General features: G+C 38.1%; 1 protein-coding gene across 2 annotated transcripts; it reads right to left on the bottom strand.

Annotated features, from left to right (window-relative positions):
• Positions 1–249: 249 nt before the first annotated feature.
• Positions 250–24,987, bottom strand: RALA (RAS like proto-oncogene A). Of its 2 annotated transcripts, none has more exons than XM_018075740.2 (6): positions 24,900–24,987; positions 23,140–23,226; positions 12,119–12,274; positions 11,280–11,488; positions 5,482–5,656; positions 250–2,187 (listed from the first exon to the last, which is right to left on the bottom strand). In XM_018075740.2, the coding sequence occupies exons 3-6, from the start codon at positions 12,230–12,232 to the stop codon at positions 2,065–2,067; spliced, it is 621 nt and encodes a 206-aa protein (XP_017931229.1). In that variant the 5' UTR covers positions 12,233–12,274; positions 23,140–23,226; positions 24,900–24,987; the 3' UTR covers positions 250–2,064. The 2 variants fall into 2 exon arrangements, with proteins under 2 accessions (XP_017931229.1, XP_008919563.1); XM_008921315.3 differs by having other exon boundaries at positions 23,137–23,226; positions 24,900–24,986.
• Between the last annotated feature and the right edge of the window lie 1,354 nt (positions 24,988–26,341).

Raw genomic sequence — 26,341 nt, 5'->3', positions numbered from 1 at the left:
CTCAGTTTGTTTGCCTGTTTTCTGATATTGTTCTTTATAACAACTAAGCAAATTAGCTCTGGATAAAAGGTAGCACATACATAGTCTCACTATTATGAACTGCCTTTTTATAATTCTAATGAGATTTAATGTACAATTTTGTTCACGCACACAAACCAGTCTTCTGGAATATTAAGGTTTAACTGCTTGACAACTGGCACCAGCTATAGCAACATTTATGAATAACAGTTATTAATTAACACGCACAAGTATTTTAGAAAAATGGAAGTTTATTCATCTTTGAATGGCTCAAATAGCAAATAAAAGGACAGGATAAGGCATCAGCCAAGACAGCTTTCATGTGTCCAGTGGCTTCATAACACCTCAGTTCCCAGTATACAGGTTCCAAAGCAAAGTCACAATGTTAGTGGTTAGACTCCCTGGCTAAATAGACCCAAATGAGTACACAGTAAGATGAAGACTGGCTTACTTGCCAGCTACATGAGTAACTTTAATTCTGCACTTGGCAGTCTACTAAATGCACATACAAAATTCCTATTGATAAATATTTAACATGACATATATAACTTCTAAGACTTGAGTCCCTAAAAGTCTGTTAGCATGAAAGTTAAATATTTGTTACCTAGTTTGCTTGAGCACGTTTTAAACTGTCAGTTATAGGCTTACACATGTATAAAAAGTATAACAGTTCGTGGAATTGATCTAGCCTGTCTCACCACAAAGGAGTCCAAAACCCTCAAACATTCTGGTATTTTCTTAGTTAAGATGTAGCATACTAACCGTGTGCTAGTATTCTTGCTGTTTTGAAGCAACTGAGGCAGTATGTTTTGTTTGGGGATTTTGGATGTACATGTTAAATGTTTCTGTATTGCAAAGCATGTTTGATTGTTTGATATCAACGTTAACTAGAAAAAGTAGCTACACTGTTCCCCATTTGAAAATCAACATAGACTAAACGATACAAAACCTGCAAAGAGCTTCAGCATAACACACCATGTTCCCATAGCTGAGTATTAGGAACACAAAAGAAATTAACCAGAATTTGCCAGACAACATCTTAAAACACATTAGCGCTACTAGATTAGCCCCACTCCACCCAATTCCAGGGAGTTAAAACCCAAGGAACATCTAGACAAAAATCTATGTGCAAAAGGGAAGTTTCAAGGTATCAGCACATTAAATTTTAAACAACCATTCCAGGCTTGGATGTGCCATAGGCTTATGACTTCAGTCTTATATGTATTCTGACCTTTTAGTTAAGATACCATACTGTTACCAAATTATGGATGACAGAATATGCTCTGTATTATTCACAATACCAGAGTATGGCACATATTTAAAGAACAGACACTGCTAGCAGACAGCTAGTTAGCAAAATCATTCATGTAACTGCACTCCTCAGAGACAGCAGTCTCGCACTGATGTGCAGGGACAGTCTCCATGCAACAAAGTTGAAAATACACTCTTGATTAAGCAACCTGCTATGTTTGGGTTTTAAAATTAAGGCATATTCAAATATTTCAATGTAAAAGTTTATATCACTCTTCTAAATTAATCAGGTAATGCAGAACCACATGTAGTTTTCCTCAACATAACTGTTCACATATACATTATTCTTTTCTAATTTGCATAACTCCATGGCAAAACAGCTGCATGCTGCTTTGTTAGGTATCATGTTCACAATTGCAATTTTCAAGGCAACAAAAGACAAGATGAATTGACAATTACCAGTGATAAAAAAGTATGCTTTATAAGAACCCACAAAGTAATACTTTGCCCCTCTGTTCACTATTAAAGAAAAGACTGCCTATGAAACACTACATTCAGAAGAAATGTGAGAAGGTAGGCAATTATGAAATGGACTGAACTTTGCTTCTCTTGAAGCCACATAATTTGTTTTCAGTGAATTTGACTTTCAGTGCAGCTCCAATTCATGCTTTTAGTGGTACATTACATTTTCCAACATGTTAGGGTAATTTCAGTCACTTCAGCCTTCAATGGCATGCTTATAAATTATGTTTTTTATTAGTATGGTCAGGGTAGGAAAGGAATCCAGGCTTTTGATTATAAAATGCAACATCTTTCTCTAATCCTCTTAGCTAGGCTTTTTCTTTTCTTCTTTCCATTCTTTTCTTTGCTGTCTTCCATTTTTCTGGCTCTAATTTCTCTCATTAAATCAAAAAACACCTAAAAAAGATGCAAGAATATAAATGCAAAAACAGTCACAGACATGAGTTAATTTATCACTGATATTCACTTCAGTTATCAATTATATGCAACCAGTTTGAGCAAACAAATATTAACCTAACAAATCTTTCATTGGTTTAGAAGGCCAAGTTGATATGATGCAGTCCTTCTTTCATGGCACCATAATGTTCCCCTGTCTTCTGACATTTGCTTATTAATCCTGTCAGACAATTTTAAACAAGGATTGAAACAAGGGTCTCATCACCAGCCAAGATTTTCAAATGTTGTATGAATATCCTCCTGAGGAGACTCAAGGAAATCAGTTCATGTTTTGAGTATTTTCAGTGATGGAGTGCAAAGGCTAAAAAAGTGAACACCCAAATCCTAGAAACATACTAATGGAGCAGTGACATACACTGAACATTTCATGCTATGTTCCATGGTGCAAGTCTAAACACAAAGTCACTAGGGAAAAAAAATAGCATTTCCCTTAAAGCAAAGTTATCAATCATATGACTACATAAACTATTTCTTATGTCAGGTAATCTCAGCTACCATACTACAGACTTAAAGTACACATGAAGTTTGTTTTCCTCAAATGGTTTAGTAGGAAACAAATGTGACAAAGTTGGATACCCCTGACTTATTTAAGAGAGATCCTACTGACATTTAAGGCTTTATGATTGGACTGCTTAAAACTACTAATTTGAAAAGCAGATTTTTACCTGACTCACAGGAGGCTACAGCAAATAATAATTTCATCTTTATAATTTTATTGTAAGGAATCATCCGAGCAATTCTAAAACTTTTCTTTCTCAGGAGACATTTTCTAGATCTATGTCAAGGGACTTGATTGATTTCTGTGAAACATGGACAGTGCAGGGGCTGAAAAGCTCCTCTACAGAGCTCAGTAGGTTTTTATTTGCAATGACACTAATCTCATATTGACTGCAGCAAGAGCGTCAATCTTCATTACATGGAATCTGAAGAAAATCGATGGAACTAAACATTTTCATCAAGAAATGAGATTGCCTTTAGATTTTCAGATGTGCACTAAGTTACTTGCTTGAAGTTAAATCTGTGCTAATGGTAAGATGCAACTGTCAACTTGCTTAAGCACTGATATCACACTACAATATTTAGCTGTCTGGGACACATAACCTTCTGAGAAAATGCTTATTGGGTCACCTTTGCCAAAGTAAGTGTCAGCTGTCTGTATTTTTCCCAAATGAGCAAACCCACTATTCTGGAATTCAGAGAGGCCAGATTTCTTATAAAAGAGTAACCCAGGTTTGTGTAACAAACCAAAAAACTTCGTATGCTCCAAGTAACTAAGAATACGTGGTATTCACTTGTGCCAACAGAGCCTCATTTATGGCCTGTCAAATCCTAAATCTGTACGACACATGCTAATCTGGATCCATTATGCCACCAGCTCCTAAAAGAAACCTGGAACTCTGTGGTAGCCTACCCTGTGTGTGCTATTGATCAGAGAGCTATTGAAAAAATATATATACACACACTTTTTTTCCTAGCTACTAAAATATAGTAAAGTGGATTTGAAGAGCTGGGAATTTCTACAACTGTAATAGATGGCTGTTAACTGCAATTATACATCAAAACTAAAAGATGTATTAGCTTTTATAACAATAAAAAAAATCAGAGCTGTATTCATCAATGAAAATGAGTTCTGCTGTGTTTAATTGACTTAATTTACTCTACAGAACAGCACACAGTTCTTAATGTAGTATTGAACAATCAGTTTTTCAGGAAGATAACTGGCAGGAGAAAACAGTTGAGTTAAAGTTACTGCAAAAGAGAACTCACATTACAGCTCTCATACTCAGTTGACAGCTCATACATAAGGATTCATGTTAGAAAATTTTTCACCAAGTGCAAGGTCCTGCACCTGGGTGAGGGTAATCCCAGACATGAGTCCAGACTGGCAGAAGAACTCATTGAGAGTAGCCCCGTGGAGAAGGACTTGGGGGTTTTCATGGATGAAAAGATGGATGTGAGCCAACGGTGTGCTTGCAGCCCAGAAGGCCAATGGTATCCTGGGCTGCATCAAAACAGGACTGGCCAGCAGATCCAGGGAGGTGATTGACCCCCTCTACTCTGCCCTGGTGACACTCCACCTGCAGTGCTTGGTCCAGCTCTAGGGCCCCCCAGCACAAGAAAGATGCAGACCTGTTGGAGCAAGTCCAGAGGAGGCCACAAAGATGATCTGAGGACTGCAGCACTTCTCCTATGAAGACAAGCTAAGAAAGCTGGGGTTGTTCATCCTGGAGAAGAGAAGGCTCCAGGGAGACCTCATTGCAGCCTTTCAGTTCTTAAAGAGGCTTATAAAAAAGAAGGAGAACAACTTTTTACAGTGGTAGCTTGTAATAAGACCCTTAGGGGAACAGTTTTGAACTAAGAGGGGACAGATTTAAATATCAAATTAGGAAAAATCTCTATTGTGGGGGTGGTGAGGCACTGGAGCAGGCTGCCCAGAGAAGTTGTAGATGCCTCATCCCTGGAAGTGTTCAAGGTCTGGCTGGATGGGGCCCTGAACAATCTGATCTAGTGGGTTGCATCCCTGACCATGGCAGGGGTGTTGGAACTAGATATCTTTAAAAGGTCTCTTCCAACCCAAACCATACTGGGATTCAATGTGTGGTCAAATTTGTCAACATCTCTGAAACAAAAGATTGGCCCATTGCACTAAACTACTTACTTCTTTTGCCACAAATCTGTTACTCTTACATTCTACAAGGCTGTAGAACTCCTGTCTTTTATAGTTATAGTGAAATACTTACAACTAATCAATATTTTAGTTTTTTGGAGACAAATATTCTCTCCTATTTCATGACCTTCTGAACCAGGTTTAATCCCTGAAAACTCATGAGGCACTTCTAGGCTTTTCAAAGCTTTTTGGGTTCATTCATTCTTCATTGAAGCAACATACAAATAAGGCAGATGGTTAAATGAGGGTAGAGAGGGCTCAAATCCCTCCCTTATCTGCTTTTACAGGGTGTTTTACTTTGAGGATCAGACAGTACTCCTCACTGTTCAGAAGCAGACTGTCTTCTAGTTACAGAAAACGCAGTAAGAAGTCTAGGTCAACATTTTCACTATTCTACATGAAGTCACCTAGTCATCCACTCCCTGCAAGCTAAGGGAGGAAAGTATTTGAATAAAATTTCACAAAAATAATTGCTAAAATAATGAACATATAGAGAAACCCACGGAAAAGAGGGCTAACGTAAAAACTGATGGACAGATCCTTTGTTTTAAGAGGGCAGTTATTACCTTGTCAACATTAGCTCGTGTTTTTGCAGAAGTTTCCACATAATTAACATTCCACTGATCAGCTCTGTTTTTTGCTTCCTCTACAGAAACTTGCCTTTTATCTTCCAAATCTGATTTATTACCAACTAGCAAAAAAGGAACATTCTCATCTTCTTTTACTCTTAAAATCTGCTCCCTGGAGAAAAAAGGAAAGGAAAAGAAAATTAAGCTTTGCATGGAGTACTATTCTTAGAACACAAAAAGAAGAACTCAGACTAAATACTTTTCCATCTTTACAGTGAAAAGCCACATATTCCTCTTGTGAAGCTTATGTAACAGGAAAGTCTTAAACCTAATTATGACATTATACAGAATGAAGACAGGGACAGACAACTAGTCCTCCAGGAAGGAAGGAGGTGAGTCAGTAAGAAATGAAAAAAAATAGAACAGGATTGGTTTAGGTGAGAATTTATATTAATAATTCATTCCCTTTAACAGTGTTATTTGAGAGCATTTCCCATTGTCTTTATATTACTACTTTTGATTGCCATTTTTAAGCTACCCAAGGTTCAGTTTTACTGCTGATTTTTTCCTAACAAAATGCACGTGCCATTTCTAAAGCTGATAAAATGATCTATGGCATATTAAGAGAAAATCTTTTCCTTTCAGGAATCTTTCTCAAGTCAATTATATTCAGTTCTCTTCATTCAGTTATAAGCCAATGTAGAGATAAAAGTTGTATATGCATCAGATTTTTAAGGACAGACACTTCTACTGTTTTAACTTCTAGAATGTAAGGTTTAAAGCCATAAATCTCAATACTACAAATCGTTTGGTACATAAGTCTTCAACACTTAAAAAATAATGAAAGTTTTCTTCTACGTGGAAATGCATTAGAAGTATCAGGAAGAACAGTTTTCTCAGAAGGATACTCTGTATCTTGTCTAAGAAAAGAGCATAAAGTCAGCAGTGAAATTTAGCCCCTGATCATGGAGCAATTTCTGTAAGATTGACAAAAAGTATGGAGAAAAAAATTCCTTTTGCTGGCTTAGGTGAAACAAAATTTAAAGTTGAAGGGAGGGAAGCTGAAGACAATTAAGTAATTGATATTCTAAAGGGCTTTCATTTGGTATATGGCAGGATTCTCCCGCTGTTACAAAAAGCTCTGAATAGCATGTAGTCTTGTGGGGGAAGTCTATTCACAGGGTTGAGAAACTGCAGATAGCCCTTTTTTTTTTTTTCAAATCAACAGCTATGCATTGGAGGCAGCTTGTAACACTACATTTATGTCTGAGGTATAATCAAAAAGCAACATTTCTCCTCTTCCCCACAAATACCAGTGCAAATGTTTTAACAGGGTGTGCAGGTATCCACAAGTAGTTTGAATAGTCAGTGGATTAGGAAGGTGGCCAGAAGAAAACTCAGTGCATCACTGCAGTATCTTTGTAAATCAGATTACTGGTAAAAACTAGTAGCTTTCAACACTAATTATCTAGGTGATTCTATATGGAGTTTGAGTGACAAGGTTTTGGTAGCAAGGGGACTACAAGGGTGGCTTCTCTGAGAAGCTGCTGGAAGCTTCCCCGGTGTCCAACAGAGCCAATGCCAGCTGGCTCCAGGACAGGCACACCAATAGACAGGGCTGAGCCAGTAAGCAATGACAGTAATGACACAGGCATAATGTATTTAAGAAGGGAAAGAAAAAGTTACTGCACAGAAATAATTGCACTCAGAGAAGAGAGGAGTGAGAATATGTGAGAGGAACAACTATGCAGATACTAAGGTCAGTGAAAAAGGGGGAGAAGGTGCTCCAGACACCAGAGAAGAGATTCCTCTGCAGCCCATGGAGGAGACCCACACTGGAGCAGGCCTGTGCTGGAGCAGGCTCTCCTGGCAGAGACCTGTAAGCCCATGGAGACAAGAGCCCATGCTAGAGCAGGTTTGCTGGCAAGACTTTTGACTCTGTGGGGGACAGAGCTGGAGCAGGCTGTTCATGGAATTACACCCCATGGAAAGGGATCCACACTGGAGCAATTCGTGAACTGCAGCCTGTGGGAAGGGCTCACACTGGAGAAGGTCATGGAGGACTGTCCCCCATAGGAGGGACCCCACACTGGAGCAGGGGAAGGACTCCTCTCCCTGGGGAGGAAGCAGCAGCAGAAACAACATGTGATGAACTGACCACAACCCCCATTATTCCCTGTCTTCCTGTGCTGCTGGGGAGGAGGAGGTAGACCCTGGGAAGGAGGGAGGGGTGAAGGGAAGTTATTTTTAAGGCTAGTTTTAGTTCTTATTATCCTGTTCTGATTTTGAATGGTAATAAATTCAATTAAGTTCCCCAAGTTGTGTCTGTTTTGTCTGTGACAGTAATTGATGAGTGATCTCTCCCTGTCCTTAACTCAAAAGCCTTTCATTGTATTTTATCTCCCTTGTCCAGCTGAGCAGGGGAGTGATAGAGCATCTTTGGTGGGCACCTAGCATAAATGCCAGGTCAAACCACCACAGATGCCAAACAATTTCATTATGTAAAGAGTTAATCTAACAGCAATCCAGATGACAATATTCTCCTTTGCGACCCCTCCGAAGACTGATATCTCCTGAACAAATGATATGCGCCAGCTTGAAATCTAGAATGTAAAACAAAAAAACCCAAACATAAGAGCCAGACCAATTCTACCCAAAGCAAGGCCAAATTTTATCAAACTGCCTTTCAAATATTTAAAAGTATAGTCATTGCAGGTCTGCGTTCTGTTGAAAAAAATGACCCGGAGCATTGGCATTTCAGAGCGTACCAGGAACCCCACTGCAGATATTGAAGCAGTACACAGCTCTTCTGTTGGAGGTCTGCCATTCCAGCAGAACAAAATTCCACTGAAACAAACATCCAAATTTTTCTTGTCACTTTTTTTCATATCTGGCTCTTAAATAGTATGCCCTCAGACTACTCAGCAATGTCAAATGTACTTTAACTGTACACACATCAGAAAATGTAATTTTTCTGAGCTACATTTTAGCATTTAGGCTTCTACAGTTTCAAAGGCAATTTGAAAGGCACTTCCAGATTTGGACAGAGGAGAATTTTAGTATCTTTACTTAAAGGGATTTTTTTTTCATTTTTGTTGTATCAACATGTATATTGTTAACGCTCACCTTTATTGGAAAAGTAGGACTTTTTCTAAAGCCAAAGATCATGTACTTTGAAGCATTAACGTGATTTTAAACAGATTTTTGCACTCTAGAGGAGCTGAACTATACTAAACAGTCCTACACAATTGACAGTATCTAGCATAAGCCTGCAAACATACAAGGTCTGCTCCTCCCTCTCTCAAAATATGTAAAACACACACATAGAGACACAAAGAAATCAAAAAAAACCACTAGAAGATGAAACTCTCACTGTCTCCCCTCTTCATACCTCATACTCCTCCCTTAGAGATATTAAACATGTTTCACCACTTAGTGATAATGAAGTTGAACTGTGACAGCATCTTTGAGAAGCCTTATTTCAGTGGGATGTAGATAATATCTTTTTATATTTGTTTCCTTATTTTTGTCAAAGGTTATGGCCTTTCCTATTTCACTACACTTTGAACAGGTAAAACCATTTTCTGATCTCTTTTGTCGTTTTTTTAAATACAGCAATGAGCAATTTAAATATCCTTCTCTCTCAAACAACATTGAACATCTGTAATATACTGCCACCTGTATAATATTCTATTATTATCATAAGAGTTTTAATATGCTGCATGCCTGAAAGCCATCTTAAAAACCCTATCCTGTTAAACATTTATTACACCAGAAATACCCAGTTCCAAATTTTGGTTTTATGTTTTCTTACAATTAAATAATATACTGATTTTGATATGAAGGGTGAATGCTATGCAGAACTTTTGTCTTGTAAATTCAAAAAATTACATCCATATCTTTTACAGAGAAAAATTCCACCCAAGCAAAACTGAAGGGACAGATTTACAGCAATCCTTTACACAAAATGTATATCTACTACTTTAATTGAAAAATACTTCTCATTTGTGTTTGTGGTGTGTTGACACCGTCTGCATACCAGGTACCCACCAAAGTCCTTTATCACCTTCCTTCTCAGCTGGACAGGGGAGAGAAAATACAATAAAATGCTCTTGAGTTGAGATAAGGACAGGAGAGATCACTGATCGATTACCGTCACAGGCAAAACAGACACAACTTGGCTAAGTTAATTGAACTTATTACCAATTAAATCAGTAGGGTAATGAAAAACAAAACCAAATCTTAAAAAACATCTTTCCCTCACCCCTCTCTCCTTCCAAAGCTTAACTTCACTTCCAGTTCTATCTCCTCCTCCCCACCAGCAGCACAGGCAAACAGAGAATGAAGGTTGTAGTCAGTTCATCACATGTTGTTTCTGCTAATGCATCCTCTCCAGGGAGAGGAGTCCTTCCCCTGCTCCAGTGTGGGGTCCTTCCCATGGGAGACAGCCCTCCATGAACTTTTCCAAGGTGAGCCCTTCCTACAGGCTGCAGTTCTTCATGCAGAACTGCTCCAGCGTGGGTCCCACATGGGGTCACAAGTCCTGCCAGCAAACCTGCTCCAGTGTGGGCTCCTCTCTCAACAGGTGCTGCCTCCTCTAGCACGAGCCTCCCACAGGGTCACAGCCTCCTTCAGGCATCCACCTGCTGTGGCTTGGGGTCCTCCAGAGGCTGCAGGTCCTCCAGAGGCTGCAGGTAATATCAGCTCCACCACGGACCTCCACGGGCTTTAGTGGGACAGCCTGTCTCACCACGGTCTTCGTCACAGGCTGCGCTCTGGCGACTGGAGCACTTCTGCCCCCTCCTTCCTCACTGACCTTGGCATCTGCAGAGCTGCTTCTCTCACTTATTCTCACTCCTTTCTTCTCTGGCTGCAATTTGCTTCTGCCTAACAACTTTATTCCCCTTTCTTAAATACGTTATCCCAGAGGTGCTGCCACTGTTGCTGGTAGGCTCAGCCTTCACCAGAGGTAGATACTTCTTGGAGCTAGCTGGCTTTGGCTCCACTGGATATAGTGAAAGCTCCTAGCAGCTTCTCAGTGAAGCCACCCCTGCTTCCAAAACCTTGTCACCCAAACCCATACTCTGTTGTTCATAAAACCATCTTTAAGAGGTAGAAAGGCTTGTGGTGTTGATGCTACGCACTTTGCTCTCCCAGAATTTCTTTCCCAGAATACAATGCTCGTGCCTCACATTGCCTAAGACTTTGTAGACAGGCATGACCAGATATGGTTATTCTGTAGAGTTTTCAACTGAAATCTGGCCATGTCATCTTTATAACAAGTATTCTAGTATAAAACAGTTGCACATGCTATAGCTGCTTTTTTGTTCTAAGGTTTTCACAGGGTAAGACAAACACATCATAGTCCTCTACATATGGAGCAAGAACTAAAAAAAGACACCTCTGGGGAGTACACAGTACTGTACATACATTACAGGCAACCATACAAACTCTATGGAATTTTTCTCAGATCCATTACTTTGGATAGCTGTACACCTCCTCAAAAAACACTGCTTCCTAGCACAAGTGCCAAGCAACACCAACTTACAAAGGGCAGAAGTATCTGCTCTGTGGCAACAGCCTTTCTGGTATTCAGAAACACAGCAACTAAGATATCTGAAGTGGTACAGATAGTGAAGGCATGGCTAGGCATCTGTTCAGAACATTATGTGACAACAGTAAGAGCTGTCATTCAATATGGATTATCAAAAAGATATTACACAACAATTAAAAAATAAAAATCACTTGTAATCATCACATTGTAATCAGAATAATTATCTTGCCTTGTAACTTACCTGAAGTCTGCGGTTGCTGCAAAGGATTCTAGCTCTGTAATAGAGAAGACGCAAAGAAAGCCTTCTCCACTTCGGAAGTAGTTGTCTCTAATTGCAGCATAGTCCTCCTGCCCTGCTGTGTCCAATATATCAATTTGGACTTCTTCCCCATCCAGAACCACTTTTTTCCTGTAGCTATCTGCTTTGGTGGGCTCATAGTCTTCAACAAACTAGGAAAAAAAAACAACAAACCTTAATGATATAAAATCATGCCTATACAAGGCAAATGCTTGTGTTTGAACACAAGGATATAGCAAGCATCTTAAATGGGTACAGTAACTAATAACTAAGCATATGCATTTAGGCCATGTGAAGTATTCAAATGTCTCAGTTAAAGCAGATTTTTCCTCAGCCCAAACAGTTCTTGCTTTCCTAAGCCACTTTCACTGGGGGAAAAAGGTAAGGAAACAAGAAACTGATTTTAATTCCTCTCTTCAGCAGCAGCATAAAAAAATATAGAAAAGTTTGGTTGTTTCAGGCATCATGCAACTCACCTAAGTGAAGAAGCTTTCAGCTGTAATAACTAAGTTCTAATAGGTCTAGTGAACAATGTGAAAATATTCCAATAATATGACAGAGCATCTAACTGCTTAGAAGTCTGAAAAAGGTCACATTTTACCTTCACAGGTATCTCTAGAAGGCAAATCACTAATCACAAAACATGTTTTTGTCCCACTTAATTCATGACTTTCATACCACATCACATATATTTAGACCCTTTCAGAAAAAAACTGTACAAATTTAACTTAAACAACACTATGTAGAGCAGGCATCTCCTAATTTCTAGTGCAGATTCTTACCTCATCATACATGAATTGTAGTGTTAAAGCAGATTTTCCTACACCACCACTTCCCACCATGATGACTTTGTGTAAAGCCAAGGAATTTTGTCCTTTAGGTTTATTTGCTGCCATCTTTGGATTGCAGAAAATTCGCAGGTATCAAATGAAAAAAACCTAGAAGAAAAATATTGCTTCATTAGTTTTCTTTTCCTTTTTCCACATGAACGTTTAAAGTGGATTTGTTTCAAATCCCTACATATCTAATGTCTTAAATTCAGTTCTGCTGTCTTCAGTGAAATCTATCTGCTTTTTCACTACAAGTAGTTCCACAAATTATACTGAGCTCATCTATTTTGCTACTTAAGCAAAGAAATCTTTCACAGTGAGTCAACACTGTACACCACCATATCACAAACATGGGATATGACAGCTGCAAGGGAAGAAAACAGACTTTTGATGGAATTTCCATCTTAAATAGCAAGCATTAAGACAAGGCAGCAAGGATTAGCTAGTGTACTTTTACAGAGAAAAGCAAACAAACTTAAAACCTAAAAATACCCAGTTTCAATAAGTCCATCAGAAGCCAAAATAATAATCTAGTTTACATAGAGTAAAAAGATTCAACTTGCCTACAAATATAATTATTCAGTGTATTTGGAATAGTTGTCTCAGTCCCATGACTGTTTGCTTAAATACAAATCTCTGCATGTCACCAGTACCAAGAGGCCCTATGAGTTAACTCGCATAGTTTAATGTATGCTTGCAGAAATACAAAACATAACAATCCCATTAACTTAAAAAAAATAAAATAAATCAAGCATGTTATAGTTTTAGCAGATCTCTTCAGCAGATCTTCCCACACCTTTGTTTCATTCCCTACCTATCTCAACAGTAAAATCTGTGATTGCTTGCACAGTTCTTAAGACATATGAAAGTCCCTGTACAGTGACAGAATGTACTCTCCTCCAGAGATTTCAGGTCAAAACAAGCTCTGAACTGCAAAAGACACAATGACATCTACATTACATATATAAATACAATAAACATGTATGGAAGCAATTAAGAACCAAATGTAACTCAGATTTTGTTAATTAGAAAGCTCAAAAAGAGCACATTCGTATGGCAGCACAGCTCAGTTACATAGAGAACTATCAGATAACACAGTGTCATAACAAGGCACTATTACCTCATTGTCAAATGGTCACAATGGGTAAAGGAAATGTCACACTAAAATTACATCCTCCTGCATAATGAATTACCCTTGTGTGCAGCTTAAACTATCAGAATGCGAAGCATGACAATTTTCTTAAAACTTTTATCAAAATCCCTAGTTGAGTCCATGCACTAAGGTTTTGTTAGCAGTGAGGCAGGTAAGTATAAAAGCATGCTGACTAAAGCTTCAGTAGAGATTCAGCCAACCTTTCCTAGAAGAAAAAATAAATAAATACAGAGCCTTTTCTGTATCTCATGCTGCCATGCCAGCAAGTAGGCTGGGCATGAGCAAGCAGCTAGGAGACACACAGCTGGAACAGCTAACCAAAGGGATATCCCCATGCCACCACTTAGGAATAAAAGTTGGCAGAGACATTTGAAGTTTGTCGGGACTGCCACTGCTCAGGGACTGGCTGGGCATTGCTTGGCCAGCAGTAAGCAAGGGGTTTTTTTAATAATTTGTTTTCCTTGGGCTTGTTTTTTTGTTTGTTTTTTTTTTTTAAATGTATTAACTTATCATTGTCTCAACCCACAAGTTTTCTTACTTCTACCCTTCCAATTCTCTCCCCCATCCCACTGGTAGAGAGCGGGAGCGAGAAAGCAACTGTGTGGTACTTAGCTGCCTACCAAGGTTAACCCATAACCCACATGACAAACTCTTCAGATCACATCAGTACCATTCTGCTCTCAAGGAATTCTAAAAATGCAACTGAAAACTAAGTCACTTAAATTGTTTTCCCCAAAAAGATTATCTAAGTGAAGTAAGTATGAGTAAGCTAATGTACTCATTTATAGAGCCATAGCAGAGAAATACAACTAACATCATGTTACAAGTTCTTTTAAAAAGGAGATGGAAGAGAACAAAAACACATTTCCATTTTGGCTTACAAAGAACCATTGCTTCCTTTTTACTCAAGAGGCAGTACAAGAACAGGAAAATATTTCCAAGCCATGCGCATGTTTTCAAGCTACATTACATCTTGAAATACTCCATTGTTTTGTCTTTCCACTTTTCTCTTAAAAGGAAAAACATACCCTGAAAATCATGCTTCTTAGTATGTATTTCAGGCAAATAATATAAAGAAAATTCATCTGAATTCCATTTACCAACTGACGACAGCTCAGCTTGCGGAGCTTTGATTACAACATATACCCACAGAAGCAGAGAAATTGAAGCACTAGTATACCTGGATATGGCGTACTCTGAGCAAGAAAACAGACTATTCTTCTGTAAGTACTTCAATACTGGAACAAGTCCAAATGAATTCAGCAGGACCTCTGTCAGGTGAGTTTGTGCAAACAATCTGAATTCAAATAAACAATAGCAATGTTTCACTGTAATACTTGTTGTAAATTAACCTCTAGTCTTTAAGTGGATTGAGCAGTGTGAAAATTGATATTTTACTTCAAGCTGCAATTCAACAAGTAATGTCCCAGTGTGACAAACAGAAGTTGTTGCTTTTTGTACTCTCTGCAACAGCTGACACACAAAGAACCCAAACACATTTCCACTTCCAATTTGATCCTTACAAATAATAAAGTTAGTGACAATGCTCCTTTTCCCTGAAAATTCTTTAACCAGAAAGATTTTATAGCAGCCTATCATTTTCAGAAGTCTTGATAACACCTGTTCAAAGAAGCATAAGAGATTGAGTCAAAAAAACTTGAAATTATAAAAACCTGACCCAACCAGACAAAGCAGTATTCCAAGCCATCAATAACTGTCAGTAAACAACATTCCATTAAAATACTGAAGACAACAAAACTTCACTGGAAGGAGTTGGAATGGGCTGCCCAAAGAAGTGGTGGATTCTCTGTCCCTGGAGGTTTTTAAGATGAGACTGGATGTGGCACTTAGTGCCATGGTCTAGTAACTCTGGTGGTAGTGGATTAAGGGTTGGACTTGATGATCTCAGATGTCCTTTCCAACCTGGCTTATTCTATAATTCTATGATTTATGCTACCACAGACTTCAAATCCTAAAGATAAGCTTGTCATAAATACTCTGCTACACGTTTTAGTAGGAGGCAGCTCAGGGAGGCCAAGTTCTTCACAATCCAGTAAAGATACAACTCTAGCAAAACTCAGGCCTGCTGATAGTAGACAACGTGGAAAGAGAGAAATAAGTTACAAACAATGCAAGTACAAGGCAATATGATACTGTGCAAACAACACTTAATCCAAAGAGACTGCTTCAGAGCAAGGACTGTGCCGGAGAGGAGAGACAGCTTGAAAGTGATAAGTTTTAAGCTACTACCACATACCTCTTTCAGTGTGCTTTGAAAAGCAAAGAGGAACCTAGATTCCAATTTTAACAGTAAAGCATCTGAGATGAAGTTTCACACACAAAGTCTTTCCACCCATAGTTTATGTAGCCTGGCTTATTTTCATAAGTAGTATTAATGTGGGTTATATCTAGTTTCTGAATTGGCCTACTTTATAATTATGATAAAACTGACAGAGACTGTGGCAAGAACCTTGTTGTATGAAGCTCAAGAAAGCATCTTATTATGTGTACTGTGATTTTTTTTTAAATTATTTTCATCTTCACAATGCAAAATTATTTGGGAGTCAGAAGATAAACACTGGATGATCCTGCAGTCAAATTCTACGTCACCCTACAGCAGAGAGACACACACAGAGTCAAGCAGGGTGTTGTCAATAGCTGTATCATCCATTTCTGCAAGTCAGGTTTTTACCACACCACTCTAAATCCCATAATACAGCTGATGACATATATTAAAGTTTATTTTTACACAGTTCTTTGTGTAGTTCATCAAGTTGGAAGAGAAGCAAAAGCTTAACTGACTCAACAATGTACTGCAACACCTTCACTGAAAAGGACAAAAGCATTGTCTAACCACCATGGTACAGATCAGTCCTCACCTCCACTTCAGATGAACTCCTAGGAAACTGCCCTTTTCCAACATACTTGTGCAGATAAGGACACAAACAAATGAATCCGACTGCTCTGCCGAAGTAAGCAGTTCTCAAAGCTCCTACAGCTGCTTTACTGCCTGCTTGCAGATAACCATCCCCATGATTCTGTGCTCCATTTAATGGCAAGCTTCCAGGTGGAGCTAGGATCATTTTTGTAGAGCCAGGCTAGGGAGAAATTAGATTAACTAAGAACTGCAGAGGTAGGAATTCATGTTAGCATCAGCAATGGCATCTTGTCCAACAGTCTAATAATCTAATCAAAGGAAAGAAGATTAGGTAAATAAATAACTTTTAAGTTATTTTTACATGATTAAGATAATCTAGGAACTTGTAGCTGGAGCTGGAAAGCTGCTGGCTTCTACCTGTAGCAATACCAAGTTCTCTTGAGTTTTATACCTTACATCAAAGCTCCTCTGTGCAAAAAATGTTACCTGTAGTCCCTCACAGATTTAAACCCAACATCCAGCATTCAGCTCCACCCACCCACCAGAGGAGTGAGCTGGACATTGTTCCTGTGACAGGACTTGGACACATAAGCATCATGTTAACTTCCACATAAAGTCTTGGACCACAGAGTGATTATCCAGATTTACAAGAGTAAAATAATCAGGTGCCAAGACAAAAAAAGCTTTTCATCTTCAGGGACAATATTTTCAGGGAAGATATCTTTGCAAATACATGTTAGGGAAGAAGAAAACAAAAAGCAGGAATCCTTGATCTCTCTTTATTGGTCTATATTTTGTCCTCCCATCTACTATTTCAGTCCAATAAACTGAGACGAAAATATGCTTAAGGGTGAAAAAAAATCTAATGGGTTTCAGCCCCTCATTCATCTTGTTTGTCTGATCAAATTCAAGGACTCCTCTTAAGCTGTCCTGTTTCTCAACTGGCTTTTTCTTACAGAGTAACTTGCCCCAAAACAATCAAAGCATGCTTCCTTACATATCCATGCCATTTGTCCTCTACATCCCTCCTCAATGCAATAATCCCAAGGTTCATACAGTTAGAGGGAGCAAAAAAGTGGCCAACAGAGTAGCTGTGTACCATCCAAATAGGGCAACAGACAACACTTTAGATTACTTCCTTTCCTTCACAGGGAGCACTGTGAATCACAGGGTAGACTTCCCCCTCTTTAGCCAGTAGTACATACTAAAGAAATTTACAGAAACTACCTTATCAAAGACACCTGAATCTCTGACAAAATGTACCCAAAACTGGCCTACAGGCTGAAAAATAACAAAGAACAGAGCATATGATCAGCCTCATTTTCTTAGAGAATAAGACCAAAAGAGGTCAAGGAGCTTATTCTGCCTGTTTTGATTCCCTGGAGTCTTGTATATGCAACGTCAACAAGAGCAGACCAGGGAAAGAAAAGCATTACACCGAAGTCACATCATTATAGGCACAAATTCAGCTGGCATCTTCTGCAGTACTATACATAAAGCTGAATGCAGGCTTTGTGAATATGTAGTTGTCCTTAACAGCAGGACTTTGATTTGCTGCAGACATTTGTTTGAAGTGGACTAGTTATACACAGCTTTGTGTTTAATCACAGTTGGTACAGTTAGTATAATAGGTTCTAGTTAATAAGCAGAGATGGTGGTGCCCTTCAATTACAAAAAACACAACTTTTTATTGTTAATTTTATAGCCTACATAAAACTAATACATCAAAACTGAATTCCAGTTTGTTTCCTTTCCTTTAAGATTACATAAAAATTTGAGTCTGTCACATTAACCTCATTACCCACTCACTTTTATGATGAGTTACTTTCTTCTCTGAAGACTCCTTTATATAACAAACATCACTTACAACCACTAGCTGATATGTTACAGCACCTATCTTTACTCTGTTTAACAGGGTTAGAACTTGATACGTTTGAAGGAATAGGAGTAATTTAATTGAAATATGTGAGCCACCTGCACAATATTAAGAACTATAGTTAGTATGTTTTGACCAAAATACTTCCAGAAAGGCAAAATTATCAATTACTTATTGAACAATTAAAGAAAATTTAGTAATGGAAACTCATGCTGTTCTAATCAGATAACTCATTTTTTTTCTAATTGAAGAAATTAATACCTGCACTACTCTGTACTTTAAATTTAGTACAATCTATCACTTCCCGAAACATTAGCTACAACTTATCTTATTCTGAAGTGAAAATTTATGGTAATTATTTGACAGTATTTTCTAAGTGAATTTAAATATTCTCCAAAGTTTCTTAATTCCCCAAATTGATTCAAAGCACTCTTGCCTCACATGACCTAAAAATTATAAGTTCAGCTTTCTGAGAAAAAGCACAGGAACAAGAATTTTGAAAAGTGACAACATATTGATGTCCCCAAGGACCATCAAGCAATATAATCTTATCTGTTATGAAAAGATCACAAATTCAACTAGTTACTTCATTGTTTATGGAGAATGTATTCTTTGAAAACAGCACTAGCATATACTAGATGCCAAGTATCTGGAAGACACCTCAGGAATGAGTCAGATATTTCTGAAACAAAAGTGTTCCTGGAAAAGGAGGGAGGCAATTCCAGGCAAGCAGAGTCTAACCCTCCCAACAGTTGCTTCCAATTACAATATTGAAACCAGAACAGCGAAACAGCCCATGACCCAGAAATTGATAGGATACATGAAGACATAAGACAGGATATATGATACCTACTGTTTTAAGAACTGGAGAGTAAGGAAGTTTTTAAAGTTAGATCAGCATTATTATAATAAGTGTCATTCCATGGCTCAAGTTTGACTGGTGTTTAAACACACAACATCTGTCAAGCTCTGCATGAAGTAGTATCAGTATTTTATTAAGGCACAACAAGTATTTCAAATGTTAAATAATCACTATGAATTAAGAGTAGAAGCCTAGAAAAAGATGAGAACTAACACAAATATTCAAACCTATCTTAGAAATGACTAGTCTCATTAGATAACGGAACAGGCCTCCTGAACCTCAACCTCAGAACAAGGTAGAAACTTTCACAATAAGTATTTCCCTCTCTCCCGAAAATAATCCTTGGACATAAACATGTTTAACTGGTAATTAGGATTTGTTGCTTCCCATGAGTTTAACAAGCAGTTAAACCACATTCAAGGTTCTGTAAGCCCTTCTTTCCTAAGCTTTCCAGGGCACACCACATAAGGTGTTTGTGTCTCCCACACCTACAAAACAAATTTACTAAGGTGACTGACCACACATATACTAACAAAAGCAAAAGGTAGAAAACTGACTTCAGTTCTATCTCTCAGCAGCAGCAAATCTCAGGCAAAAGATCTACATTTCCCAGCTCCTTGAGACAGGTACTTCAAACTGTAACCATACGCAGGCACTTAAACTGGATAAGTCAACCAGTGAACTCTTCATCAAGTAACCAAGGTCCATTGATCCTGTAAATTACCTCACACTGCTATAAAGAACAGTGGTTCCCACACGCCTGTACTTCGTACTTTGAAGACATCATCAGAAGAACAGATTTCTCCAACAAGAAGTCACAAAAACACTAGCAAAGAAGTTCACAGACTTCCTAAGGCTCCACAGGGCCTTAGTGCCAGCTTCTAGGCATAGCCATGAACTAGGCAACAGCTTCTGAAGTCAGAATATACATGAATTCCATATGTTTCAAGTCATCATTTCAGCATTTTGTAACCAAAAAGCTTCTTTGGTATCCTGCAAGATGACTTCCAGGAAGGCATTTCCATCAGGAAATTTCTTGAAACCCACATGTAACAGCACCTGAAAACCCTGACAAACTAAACAACAGAAACTGTCTAGAACAAAATCAAGGTCTTAAGATTTCAAACCTTGTAGTGTGCTGAAAAGAAAATGAAGCAGCTACATCACTGTCCACATAAAACACTGACAAAACACACAACACTTGAACCCAGCTGTGTGTGTCTGCAAGGTTGACATAAACTGAACCCGGCACAGTCTGACTATCTTTCCATAACCTTTCTCCCAATAGCACTAGGTGGCAAAGCACTTAGGAAGTTGCTCTAGACAAAAATTATCTATACTGTTTTTTGGACAGATCAGCTACCTAAACAAGCTTGCTGGCACCAAAGACAGCCCAGAACAGCACATAGCTGACCACAGGGAAAGCAAAACTACAGCACTTCCAGCATATAAGCACTGTGGCAAAACAATGAAAGTGTTCTAAGGTTCCTTAACCATTATCTAGCCCTGTTGAAGATTCCTCGCTTTTTGCATGTTATGGCTATTACAAAACATTGGGAAGAGTTCTAGATACTTTCATTGGTTTATCTGGACTGCTCCAGAGATCAGTGGGAAGAGTAGCAAACTCAAGCACACCAGCAATAAAACTGCTCTCATAGTTCAACTGACTAAAGTTACACTGTGAAATAATTTTGGTAATATACACATTTATGCAAGAGTCTGGAATACTGTTTCTGCTTTCACATGTTCATTACATGGCTGGTGCCCTATCTCAGTCTATTCTAATCATTGAGGGAACTTAACTTTCTGAAGCTGATAGTGCTGAAGTGTTTCTTTAACATGAAGTGTAAGAGTCATGTCTTCTCTTAGATTATATTTATAAACATGAAGATCTGTAATCTAGCATATTAACAGAAGGTATTAATTTTGTATTGATTTAAGATTATATACCATGAGGAGAGAATTAACAGTAACAGTCGTCACAATAGAAGAATGAACAATTACATGCCACTAGCCTGTCAAAGGTATCCATAGACTTGCATGGATTTAGAGGGAAGACAGACAAACAGGTACTATGGTACTAACTGCTGGTTTTCCACCACAAGCAAAACTAATGAAAGGCTGAAACAGATGAGGGGGACATCTGTGGAAGAGCCTCCTACATCAGTTACCCATAAATAAGTCTCCTGTCAAAGGTCAAATTACATTCATGGGAGATACTATTGTTCTGCATTTGATATAGAACAAATACACTTCCCCACCCTCTCCCCCCACAAAATGTAAGAGTCAATGTATTGCCTCCAAGTATGAATTTTACTAATGCTGAATCAACAGCTCAGGGGTTTCACTAGAGCTATTCAACTAAGAACTCAGGGAAGCACTTCAAGAACACATTTAAGTTAGTGTCACCTAAGACATACTAGCATGGCGCAGCCTCACCTTGAATATTGTGTGCGGTTTTGGGTGCCACAATATAAGAAAGATTTTAAGCTGTTAGAGAGGGTCCAAAGGAGGGAAACAAAAATGGTGAAAGGCCTTGAGGAGAAGCTGTATGAGGAGTGGCTGAGGTCACTCGGTCTGTTCAGCCTGGAACAGATTCAGGGGAGACCTCATTGCAGTCTACAACTTCCTCGTGAGGGAAGGAAGAGGGACAGGCACTGATCTCTTCTCTGTGGTAACCTGAGGGAATGTCCTGAAGTTGTGTCAGGGAAGGTTTATGTAGGATATTAGAAAAAGGTTCTTCACCCAGAGGGTGGTTGGGCACTGGAACAGGCTCCCCAGGGAAGTGGTCACAGCACCAAGCCCAAGAGAGTTCAAGAGGCATTTGGACAATGCTCTCAAGCACATGATGTGACTCTTGGGGATGGTCCTGTGCAGGGCTAAGGGTTGGACTCAAAGATCCTTGTGGGTCCCTTCCAACTCAGCATATTCTGTGATTCTGTGATTTTCATGCTGTGTTTCAAGTACAAGAAAGCACACCTGGAAGCTAACTTTTGACTGGTAAGACAGGCTTCACTCACATGTGCACTGAGCTGCTGCTTCCAGCTGCTCTGGAAAGCAATAAGAATGGAGTTCCCTTGGAGGAACTATGCCAGAGCTTGCAGTGTGAGCTTCAGCAGTTCACTCTGAAAAGCAGTTCAAGAGCACTGCATTCAAAAAGTTGTTCAGAGCATATTCAGTATCATAAATTCAGAGGGTTTTTTGTCAATCACACTTCAAAAGGAATCTCAAACATCATCAGTGTGTCCTTTTTGCCCCTGTACACTTACACTTCAGTATGCACTACAGAAATTTAAGGAAGATTGAAATGTAAGCAGCCTATTGTCTTGCCTTCATGAAGTAGATTCTTTGAGAAAGGTCTAAAGGCAGCTTCCAAAAGACATATTTGAAAAAAATATAGGTTTTCCTCCACCAAAACTATCTTGTTAATTGCTAAAACCCCTATAATCTTCCTTTAGAATTTCAGAATGACAGATTTGTGTTTTCTAGAAAAAACAAATATTTGCATGGCCATTTTTACAGCCAGGAAGAATGACTTAAGATTCACACTTGCTAAAACCAGAACTCCACCCAAATAGTTTTACTGCTCAATAGTCAGGAAAGTTAACTTATGATAGAGAAATCTAGAAACAAATGGTATCTGCAAAGCAAAACCAAATCACCAGGCTCATGGCAGGCTGCACCCAACACTCTTATGGAATCTGTATATGTTGCAGGCATCTGTCTTTGCACCAAGACAAGTTCTGATGCTGATAGCTCAGGGAATTAATCCTTCTCAAAACAACTTCTTTCGCCCTGTTAGCCAGTCATATAGTACTACAGTGAAAATTCACATGAACACCCTTAAATTCTTTTAAGCATTAGCACAGACAGAATGAACATAGAAGCCTTGTTTGAATAACGCTCCTATGAAATTCTTGACACAGAAAAGGTTTAAGCTTTTAAATAAATCATTTCAGGCAAGCACTGCCTTCTTCCACTTCTCAGTGCCTCGCTGAATGAAGTTTCAACAGAGTAGAAATACTAAAATACACTATCCTTCACATTTTGTGCTAATAAAACAACTTATAACAATGAAGGATGCAGGAAACAAGTGCTCCAGCAAGTGCAAGCACATTTATATCAAAGGCCACAGCACAAATGGTGCAAACACACAGGACCAAATGCAGGGCATTAACAAGAGACATCAAGAAGCAGGTACCACCAAGTTCTCCATCTCCTCTTCACAAATACAGGCAAGTGTTCTCTCTCCTCACAGGCAGACTGCATCAATACACCAGCCAAACGGAACCTAATAAAATAGGAGCATGTTGGATTTTGCAGTTCAAAAATTTCCTTTTATTCCTCTAAGGAATCATCCAGCTGTTGCAAACTTCTTTAATGAAATCTGACTTGGCAAAGTAAGTTACTTCATTCATTTTATGACTTTGCCATCTGTTTTACCACCCAATTAGAAATGCGTAAGTACTTTTTTGTAGTAGTATTGTGAGAGCAGTACTTTTATAACTGTATTTTGTTCTGGTAACATCTCTTCCTGTTTATATTCTATGCAGAGCAAATTTCTCCTCCTAAAATCATAATTTTTTTTCTGTCTTATTCAGGGAGCAAGGATTTCATATCATGACTCACAAAAATTCATAACTAACCTTTTGAGTAGGTGATTCGAGGACACGAGCGGTTATACACCTGATGTTGCAGAGTAATACAGCATTCACAAAGTTGAAACCCGTTAGTCGATCCCTCCCCATTTTTAGATGCAGTTTATTCTAAAACTATTAGAGCTATGATTTGAAAAATTGATAGTTAATCTAATAGACCTAAAAGACCCAACTGAGCAATTAATTGTCTTTTAGTTCAACATATGCTTGCCACTTGAATGATATATAGTAGACTTTTATGGCTATTTCACACATTATAGGCATAAAACATGCAATGGCTAGAAACAGAGAGCATTCAGTTAATTAACTCAGTATGAAATTATTAATATTCAGGTTGATTTATCAATTTCCACATTAAGTGCCAGAGCAAGGTGGTTTTGATCTTGCCCTGCTTAAAATACTGATTAGACTTTTCTTGCAGAACCACAGAAGATATTTTCAAGTCGAATGTTCTAAATTGTAAAGCAGTAACTTTCAAAAATTGCGGTTTGCTCCTGTTTGAATACTTACAGCTCTTATACTGCATATGGTAATGCAGAACATTGAAGAACATTGTTAAATGACTTACAAGAATGTGTATAAGTTTCAAATTTTAACAGAACAAGCTATCTAAGAAAAGTTATATACACATAACTGTATGTTAAAATCATGGATCAATTTCGGAACACAGACGCAAGCACAACATTAATTTCAGAGTATATGGTAACCAAGTAAAGCAGCTATCAAAAACTTTGGATAAACAACCTAAAAATCAGTTTTGTAATACTACTCCAAAGGGAAAGAGTCTTGGAAAAGGCACCATTAGGGATTGTTTACTATTACACATCACTAGATGGGTCTCTCCAGTGTGTCTCTCTTCCCATGTCCTGACAGGCAACATAAAAGCTAAAGGCATTCCAGCAGTGGTCACAGACAAAATCCAGTTTATTTTAAAGGCCAGTCTCCCCAGGGAAGAACTACTATAGAAGTCTGTCTATGGTGAAATCCAATATCTTTATCAACATTTAATTGATTTAATTCCACACATGTTGCAATGCTAAACGCTACCAAGTGTGAGCTGTACTCCTTTCTGTACACATAACCCTTTAAATTCCAGTGAGAAGTATGTGACCTAATACCTTTTCAATGTTGCATGGTATAATATAGGATTTTCTCTGGCCTACAAAACCTTCACTACTGCTAACTTATGAAAACATTTTATTTCCAGCTGGTCACTTGCAAGCTTTCAATTGAGTTGCAGCATCAGTTCATAAGAGTCAGAAGCTAATTTTACAGCTTTTATCCTTGAGGGGTTTATTTCTTTTACCTTAATGCACCGACAGTCAGAGTCCTGCATAAAGACTGGAGAAGTTAGTGTTGTTAGAGCCATTCCTGTTGGTCACAGATAACAGCATGAATGATCTTATGTCTGTTGAGAAACGGAAATTATGTTCCTGAAAATATCTCCGTCAAACTATTGACCATCTAACTACATCATTCTGACTGGGTTAGTTATGGCCATTTCAGTATTTTATCATATTGTATTTCATGGTTCATATTTTCTTAAAAGAAATCCTAGAATTTGGCTACAAGATTGTTTCAGTTTCTCCTCACAGAAACATATTTCCCCCCATATCCATAAAAGAAGTCTTATCTCCTAAAACTGTAGTAAAATCTATTAGAAAGATTACAACATAAAATATAAAATGTCACTCCTCAAACAATGGATTGTTTTCTTCAAATTTTCCAAGCCACACTTAAGATCACTAGAATCAATTTGCTTTTGCAATGCTCTTCAAAATACTTCAGTCTGAAGAAACTCACTTAAATTCTGCATGTTATAAACATTGTCTCATTTCTAACTCATACATCTTGCAGAGAATACTTGCATTAGCTTATTTCATTCCTCTATCTGCTTTGACTTCAAGACAGAAAATACAACAGATATAGCTTAACTTTCATTTAACTTTAAGAGAAATATACTCTTTTACTAGAAAAATTCAACATGTGCCAAATCAAGTTACTTAAAAAGATCAACTTTCCCAATAAGATCCAATAGAAAACATTAAAGACACAGGGACAGTAAAGAAGTTTCTCAAAAATCAGGACCTTCTAAGGCTTCTAAATTATTCCAAAACCAAACATTTTGTATCTCACTCTGGTTCTTGGGCAAAGAGGAGGTGAGAAATTCTAGCATTTTTGTGAGCAGTTTCACTATAAAACCTTTCTTTTAAGTGTAATTGTAACTGTAAACCCATCAGTAAATTAATAACTACATGCCCAAAATTAATGATTGACAGGGAGACAGCTACATGGGAGTATATATACAGGCTTTCCTAAAACATTTTGTAGATCAGCTACTGGTCTCTTGAACACCATCAATCTAAAAACTATAACCTCCCACACTCTGAACACAGGAAAAACCAGTTGGCAATGCCTGTAATGGGATTTCTTAACAAAGCACAGAGATATTTAAGATATGCAATTTATATTGGTCAAAAGTGAGTATTTTCCCCTCACAGCAGAAGCTGAAATCATGACTTGAAATCCAAGTTATTATCAAAACAAGATGTAAGAAAGAGGACAGAGACATATCTTGGATTAAGATTTGGAATTTAACTTCTTTAAATCCAAATGGCAGCAACAGCTCCTGTTTAACTATTGTTACACAATCACAGCTGAGACAAGTTTTTCACAGAAAAAGTGCTGCACCTGGAAAAAACACTTGGTTAATTCTCTTTAATATTTCTGAAGGAAATACATCTGTAT

Source organism: Manacus vitellinus, unplaced genomic scaffold (assembly GCF_001715985.3).
Source record: "Manacus vitellinus isolate BGI_N305 unplaced genomic scaffold, ASM171598v3 scaffold_3_pilon, whole genome shotgun sequence".
Classification (NCBI taxonomy): Eukaryota; Metazoa; Chordata; class Aves; order Passeriformes; family Pipridae; genus Manacus; species Manacus vitellinus.
Note: the sequence above shows the minus strand (reverse complement) of the source record. Positions and strands in the feature narration are given on the sequence as shown.